At 40.1% G+C, this 8,495-nt stretch overlaps 1 protein-coding gene across 1 annotated transcript; it reads right to left on the reverse strand.

The window, feature by feature from the left end:
• Nucleotides 1–218: 218 nt before the first annotated feature.
• Nucleotides 219–5,776, reverse strand: LOC102386473 (arg8-vasotocin receptor-like). Its single transcript, XM_006015963.3, has 2 exons — nt 2,631–5,776; nt 219–1,461 (listed from the first exon to the last, which is right to left on the reverse strand). The coding sequence occupies exons 1-2, from the start codon at nt 3,544–3,546 to the stop codon at nt 1,262–1,264; spliced, it is 1,116 nt and encodes a 371-aa protein (XP_006016025.1). The 5' UTR covers nt 3,547–5,776; the 3' UTR covers nt 219–1,261.
• Nucleotides 5,777–8,495: the final 2,719 nt, after the last annotated feature.

Consider the following 8,495-nt stretch of genomic DNA (forward strand, 5'->3'; position numbering starts at 1 on the left):
CCAGTACATCCTATTATAGTAGAAAAGCAAAAGTAAAGTCTACTTTTTCAACCTTTTTAAAGAATTTGAGAATGTCAAAGTTAATAAAAATGAAGACTTGGTAACACTGACTAGGGCTCAACCTAATCCAGACCAATGATGTGCAAATATTCATCCCCAAAGGGTCTCTGCCAGTGTACTTCCATCTTGTTCTGTGACAGATCCACTAATAAGTCATTCTATGTTCTTTTGAATAGACTGGTAACAGCCAAAGGAGAAAGAATACCTATTAGTATAAGTATAGCAGCAAACAATCAGCAGTTACAGGCAAAGATACTGCAGTCTTATTTCTATCATGCAAGTACAAGAAGCTTAAACTGCAGGACCCACAGAGTGCTAAATGGTTTAGGAATGCTTTATCAAGCTCCTCATCCAGGATACATTTTCAGTAAAGGCAGATGGGTGCTAAATGGCCATACAAGTATGAATGTATTCTGCCAAAAAATGATGTAAAATTTCCATGTGGCTAAAATTCACATATTGTGTAATTTATGCAATATGGCCAGAGTACAGTTGTAGTAAACATGTGTTTGTGCTCTTCATGAATGGATCCAATCTATGGAAATAGGTATAACAATTCTTTTTATACTAGAACATGACCATAATGACCTCTTGTGACCTAAGATGATATATGAATAAGTGTCCAATGTGGCAAGAGCATTGCACTGAGAAAGCATGATATGAAACTGCTCAGAGTCTCTACATGTTGCAAAGTGTTTAATTAGACTTGGTATAAGTCACAGCTGGCAAAAAATTTCACTAATTTTGTTTCCTTCTCAAGATTTGTCAAATATTTTCCTAATGTCATTAGAATTCTAAACTAGTCATGCTTCATTTTAAGTCCCTCACCTTCAAACCTAATTATATGATTTCTTTCAAATGATATCACGACTGTAAAAATGTACTAGCTAGCAGCCTAGAGCCTAGAGAATGGAAAGCAATTCATATGAGAAAAATAAATGAATCATATAAAGATGTCTACATATTATTGACAGTTATGTGTATTCACTTCAATATAACTGTTCAGTCTGACTTCCACAAAACTGGAACTTTTTGTAGGGGTAAGTATGTTACAGCATTTAAGAAAATATATCTGTATAGTGAAGGACATTTACAATTTTTCAGCTTATTCTATTACCCAGAAGACAAAGTACAGTGATAAGATTTTGACATAAGATTTGAATGCAGCAAATGTACCAGGAAGACAAAAAGCAGTGGCTATTTATGCAGAAGTAATGTTTTCTTCAGGCTCCTTGTCTCCCAGATTAATGATTCCTGTGATCACAGATTCTTCTTGAGCTGAGATGTTTTCCAGCTGCTTATTTGCACAATATGGAATGTGGCCACAAAAATACATGTAAATCCATGGATTGGCACAGCTATTTAAATTCCCAAGGAGCATGATAATGGTAAATACTGGACCTAAAAAAATATCATAAGGAAGAGAGAACAGTGAAGAAAGGCATTAGAAAAAGTAATTTATGTTCCATGATATACCTCTTCTTTACATTAATATATGTTTAATGTTGTGTGATCATTTCATCCTGTTATAATGAAAAGGCTAGAATAGCATTAGAAGGTTTCAATTTACTTAGTTTTTAGAAAAGGTATTGCACTTCTTTAGTTGTCTATGGAATACAGTGCATTGTCACTGTATATGTAACACTATTTATGTGTCACTGTACATGTGACAGATACATTAGAAGTATTTTAATATGGGTGTTACTTCTTTGCCTTGATATATCTCATTTCAAATGTTAACATAGATCCTTATTAACCTGGTCAATGTAAGTCCTATAAGTTTGAGAGGCACAACAAGATTTTTTTTAATAAAGACCATCATGTGAAATCTTTTCAGCAGCCAATGTTATTGTCTAATTTTGTTTAATGTATATCTTTGATCTCTAGAGATCTGAAATTTATAAGTCATATAATGGTCTGCTTTTCACAAGGGAGTTGCAGTATAACATCAGTGAGATTATTGTGGCTCACAGCATTTTATCCTTTGACATTTTGGTATTGGTATTATACATATCCATGGTTACACAATTTTTAATCATTCCATAGTTCATAGCTAATATTTCAACTTTCAGAATACATTTTTCCTTATAGTATCATTGTTATAAATACTAAACCAGAAATCTACTCCTTTATTTGAACACTAGTTATTTTTAAAAGATAGATTCAATTTCTTTAAGATACAAAAATATTTCTGAATGTATAACTTGATCCCTTCCTTGTGCAGATGAAAGTTATAACCCTTTTTTACTATGCTATTAACTAATCAGTACTAGTTCATCTTGGTTACTAATTCTAACCTGCAGAGAAAAAATGATCAAAAGCATGCTTATGTGTATGCATATGCACACACATACCCATATACAAAACCATAAAAAAAATGCATTATAAAAAGCCTTCAGCCACTGTACATCATACCGTATGCAAAATACAATTAAATCAATTTTAGTCACAATCAAATGACTGTCCATAAATTCTATATCCAGATAAAGTTTCTATGTAAAAAAAAAAAAGAAATGTGGCAATGTGATAGTCTGCTATGAAGTTATTTAGGACGTAAAGGGATATCTTACCTTCAGTAACACCACTTGGGAACCACACTGACCACAACTGTGCAATGAAGAAAGGTGCCCAACACAGAACATATGCAACCACTGTCACCACTGTCATTTTTACAGTCTTGATCATAGCCTTTGAAATACAGTTAATACTGCTGGTTCGAGATGACAGGGTTTGCTTCTGATTTGTTATTTCAAACTCATTCTGTTTTTTCACATGTATATTCTTATGGATTATTTTGCAGATTTTAACCTGACATATGATAAGGATAGCTGTGGGAATGAAGAAAATAGCCACAAAAATCCAAGTTACATATGCCCTTGAGCCCCAGGGTTGGATGAATTTGCCCCAACATTCAAATATGCCTGGAGATATTTCAGTCTTAGAAAAGATAAATACCTGTGGAAGGCTAAAGAGCAGTGATACAGACCAGCTGGTGCAAATGGGAGCATTCCAAAGAGCTCTTTTCTTTTGGAAAGTGACCATAGGGTAGCATACTGCTTGGTATCTGTCCACTGTCATGACCACTATCATATAAGTGGAAGCAAACATGCCCACAAGCTGCAAATATTTGATAGTTCTGCACAAGACATCTGGCCCTATGAAAACATCTGTGATATCCCAAATTAATTGGGGAAGGACTTGAAAAAATGCTACCACTAAATCCGCTATGCTCAGGTGAAGCATGAAAACATACATCCTAGACAACTTCTTTCTTCTTCTCCACAGTACCAAAATGAGAATAAAATTGCCCACAGATGCTGTTATAAATATTACTCCCAACACCGCAATCTCTACCTGAGCTAATTGCTCGTCTCTTTCTGGTCTTCCAACTGGATCTGACTTATTTGTCATGCTCAGGAATCGGCGAGGAAAAGGACTTTCAGTCTGATATGTATTATCTTGCATAGAAAATGAAAAATTCTTCATAGTGCACAAAAGCTACTTTCAGTAGCTGCTACTGGCAACTCAGGTTGACAGCTGGGAAGGACTGGCTAGTAAATATATCAGCACTGGTTCAGTTTTCTGTGTGTCTTGAAACAAATCTCTTCATGCATGAATGTACCTTGTGCAGTGGACCTGCATCTTGATAGAATTCTCCCCCTTGCTACAGTGTAAAAAGGCTTTATATAGTCTTCAGATAGAGCCTTATGTAACTTCAGTATCATCTGATTGGCTATAGCTGTTTTAGCCAATAGGAAAGTAAGGAATATGAATGAGATAAATGTATAAATAAGATGAGAGAAGCTCAGAGGCTTGAAATAATCACATCACTTATTCCAGTGAAAACCCTAAATTATAAATAACAATGGCCAAAATCATATTTACATAGTTTTACTTGTGAAATCTTTTCCAAATATGAATTGTATGAAAGCCATAACTGTTTAATTTTATAACTAGGAATGTTTATATGTAATGGAAAAGTTAGGCTTCTCAGGATGCATGGTAACAATCATTCTCTTGGACTCTCGGGAAAAACACCACATCCTAAATGCAGTAGAGGAAAAGAAACATTTTTTCCATTACTTTTTCTGTTTTGAGATCAGAGTCATGTGATCCAGCAAAGAAGGAATTTAAAAAATAATAGTTTTTTGCAAGTAGTGGCCAAGATCGGGATCTTTTTCTCAGCAAAAGGGTAGTATAACACATGTGAAATAAATTATATTTATTGGGACTGTTAGCCAGATGACATTTTAATGGAAACAAAATGAAAATTCAACAGGAAATCCAGCTGAGAACAGGTCTCACTGAAAAGCAGGCTCCACCTTTACTGCCATAGACCACATATCCTCTTTTGCCACGACTTTATGAAATAAAACCCTGCCCTGAGAAAACCTGGTAAAAGAGAGTTTAATTAAAGTGCAGAACAAACAAACAGTGCAGAAAAACATGCTAAAATGTATGTGTCCTCAGAAGTTGTTACTATGTACAATACCACCCATATATTCTTACTGGTGGTAAATATGTGCCTGTTTTCCTTGCCCGTGCCAGAATATATTGTGCAAGTTATTTGTAGCTGTATAGGTGTGAAGTAAGTATAATAAATCTGTACAGTTTACTTCACTGTGGGCACATCTACACGTAGCCATATGGCGCCTCTGTTACTGTGCTGTCATTTAGTACTTCCTTTTGAAAGTAGCATAACATAGCATCTTGTGTAGACATGCCCACAGTTTGGGTCAGAGGCCACCAAACATTGCCAGTGGCTTCATCATTAGCTGTATGCTAGTATAGTGGAGACTGCACACTCATCAGTAATAATGCTGGAGCAAACAGCCTCTCAGGTCCTTCTGCTTTGTTTTGTCCTTTTCTCTCAAAGATTATCTTCAAAGCACTTGTTCAGTCTTTATTTGCTGCCCTGTTCCAAAACTCCTGCCATGCCCACTGCCAGTTTACAGATCCATAATGGCAAAAATTACATTTTAAATGCATTAAATACATTTTAAATGTTTTGGAGCCAAGAGGGGGCCAGCTGGAGCCTATCCTAACAGTGATCTGGTTACCAGTAGTGCTTTTAATATTATTTCCAGCTGGAGAAGTGCTTAAGCAAATACATCTGTTTGAAGGTGTTCAGAGTAGAAAAATGGGGCTACATTCCAGACCAATGGACTATCATCAATATATACAAAGGAGAATTTTTGATGCTTGGTGACAGAAGAGAATATCAACCACTGGTGAGAGCTAGTGAACTACAGAGACAGATGTTACATGTTGCCCTACCCAGGAATCCTGGCAACCTACTAGAGTTTTTCTTACATGAAAAGTTTTCAAGCTTCACCAGCCTGGGACAGTGTGGTTAAAATTTAAATGGACGACAAACAAGATGCTTAAATAGGCTACAGAGGCTTGACTAGCAGTCTGACTACCCTAGTTCTTGCCCCCTCTCGCTCCTCAGATGGGAACCTCCATGGACTTCTAAAGCATGGAGGACCACCCCATACTATGAGAATGGACAGATAGCCAACAGAACTAACAACTTGAACTTTTTCACCTATTACAGCCATGGAGAATTATAAATCAAACTGCATTAGATAGTGCTGCAGTTGTTTAAATCTAAAACAGCTACCATTATAATCAAGTTACAAACAGAGGTGTATGTGCCAAAATGCGGAGTCATTTGAATCCTGACCCTTTCTTGTAATAATGAATATATGTAATAAATCTGAATCCTTACCTACTTGTTTAAATTCCCCCCTGCCTTCTTTTAATCCATCTTGAGAGTGGGGGAATGGCATGGAAGGGTGAGGAAGAAATGGAATGCTTTCCTGTAAAGTGATACTAAAGGTTCCTTCCTAGCATATCTGAGGAAAATGGATAATGGTCCTTCAAGACTGCATCAGAGGGCAGAGAAGGTCCTGCTTTTAGTGCTGTCCCCCTTCCAAAAGAGAAAAATCTAAGGTTCTGTGGGAAATAAAGGGAACAGAAGGCCTCAGGAAGGAACTCTGCTGGGGAAGGGAGTGAAGAAGCAGACCGTTCCCATCGGGAGAAGCAGACATTATGGAATGAGGAAGGTTGGTTAGAAGCCCAAGTGTAGTTGATAGGAAAGGGAGTCCAGCTTAATATGGCCTAGTGTAGGGGAGATAATCCATCTGGACAGAGGAGAGGTAATCTATAGAGAGTGTTAACATGGCGGACTGTTGAGCTGCCTTGAGCCATACTGCTCTGCTCAGCTAAGACATCCAAACCAAGAGGATATGGTACAAGTAGATGTGGATGCCACCTTGCATTCTATTAGATTGCTTGTTCTCTTCAGAAGCTAAATCCCACCCCTGCATGTAATATTGCATGAAGCCTTTTCAGCTGTTCTCCAATTGTAAATGTAGTAGTAAGGATGATGAATGCTATTTACCAAACTCCCGCTCTGGGTCCTGTATAATATGCATCAAATATTATAATACTATTGCATAACATCCCATAGCTAGGGATCTCTGGAATTTGCACTGAAAGTGCGTGGCATGATGGCTTCTTTAATCTTGGAGCTTCCTCCATGTGCTCCCCACTGCTGATTGGTGGAGGGGCCCTGTTGCTCACTGCTCACCACCTACACTTGCTGCCCACACCTGAAACCAAAGTTTCAGTTTTCTCTTGGCCATCAGGCATGGGTGGTGAGTGATGAGTGAGCGGGCCCCTCTGCCAATCGGAGGCAGGGGTTGTGTGGGAGAAACTCCAAGATTAAAGAAGCCACCATGCCAAGCACTTCTGGTACCACTTCCAGAGATCCCTACCCATAGCTCATGCCTGTTGTATGGCCTGATCCACATTCCAGTTCTCTTTTCTGGAGTCCTGCTCACCTTCTGTCAGCGGGCTCTGATCTGGTCCACAAAGCACGCTATTTCTACTTAGTAGACATCTGTGAAAGACTGTGAGCTCTGTACCGGAACAGTAGTGAGCAAATGGTTAAACACTCTGTATTACACCCAGGTAACTAGAGAATTGCTGGAATTACTGTTCTGATCCTTGGTCTAGCATTCGACTGAGGGAGGTGCTCCCCCTCCTTCAGAAAGTGATCTCATTGATCATCAGTTCTGCCACCCATTTTTTATGTAAATGGCAGATTTTCTGGTGCACCAAAAGTTGTATGCCTTCAAGTCCTCATTGTGAAGGAGTGAGAAAAAACTCTCCCGAGCTTGCAGCAGGGGGAAACTTACTGACCCAGCTGGAACTGTCTACGAGTGACCAGCAGCCACTGTGGTTTGTCAGGAGCTGCTCAATCGAGATCAGCCCCTCCTGTGGTAGTGTGGGTGTTTCTGGCCTGCTGCCAGGGCCAGGAAAGGCGAGTGATGGGTACCAGATGAGTACAGGGAGCCGGAAATGCTGAGGCACCGGTGAAGGAGCTCCAAGCCATGGGCAGCCAGCAGAACTACAACTCAGGAGCCCCAGGCGACTCCATTAATTTTAAGAGATGCCATGAGACCTGTAGCAGTAGGGAAGGCAGGGAGCACTGGCCGGGAGACACACTGAAGGAAAGGGGCCATCTGGAGAGCCAGCAGTGCTCCAAGCAGGTCTTACTTTTGGGTCTTTTTTTCCTTTTACTTTACTGGGTCATAGAGCCTGGGAGGCTGGGCTGCAGCTTCGGGAAAAAGGGTAGAATCGAGCCAATGCTGGCTTAGTCACACTGGCAGGGGAATCGACTTCAAGGAACTGAGTTGATATGGGGAGGTGGACAGACTCGCCGCACCTAGGAAGGCAGCAGGTGCTGCTGAAGCTTTGAGGATGGACACCAAAGCATCCAAGGCTGGGAAATATCCAAGCTGGGCAAAGGTGGCCAGGAAAGCCTATATATTTTCTTTTGGTATCTTTTATTACTTTTGGGATGGCTGGGCACTTAAGAAAGACCTGCAGCCCTAAAGACTGGATTATTTCAGAGCCAAGGGACACAGTCCATGGTAACGATGACCCTACTGGCTGAGACTTACCTGAGTTCTGTTTCACCATTTGTGTTGTCCTCCATTTCTCCTCCATGGATCATGCCACAACTGACCGATCGGAGGGCCAGTTCAGCCAGGCCTCCGTAAGCCAGGGTCAAGATGAATGAGATCTTGGCATCCCAAGTTAAGGATAACAAAAAATTGTTCTTTAGATATATAGGGAGTAAAAGGAAGGCCCAGGGTGGAATAGGACCTCTACTAAATGGGCATAAGCAATTGGTGACGGACAGGGGGGACAAATCTGAACTCCTCAATGAGTCTTTGCCTCAGTGTTCCTAAGCGAGGGGCAAGACAAGGCTCTCACAGGAATTGTAGAGAGGCAGCAGCAGGGCGCCAGACTACCAAGCATAGACCCTGAGATGGTGCAGAGGCACTTGGAGAAAGTGGATGCGTTTAAGTCGGCAGGCCCGGATGAGCTCCATCCGAGGGTACTGAAGGCACTGGCTGACG

The sequence above is a fragment of the Alligator sinensis genome, unplaced genomic scaffold (genome assembly GCF_000455745.1).
Source record: "Alligator sinensis unplaced genomic scaffold, ASM45574v1 scaffold297_1, whole genome shotgun sequence".
Classification (NCBI taxonomy): domain Eukaryota; kingdom Metazoa; phylum Chordata; order Crocodylia; family Alligatoridae; genus Alligator; species Alligator sinensis.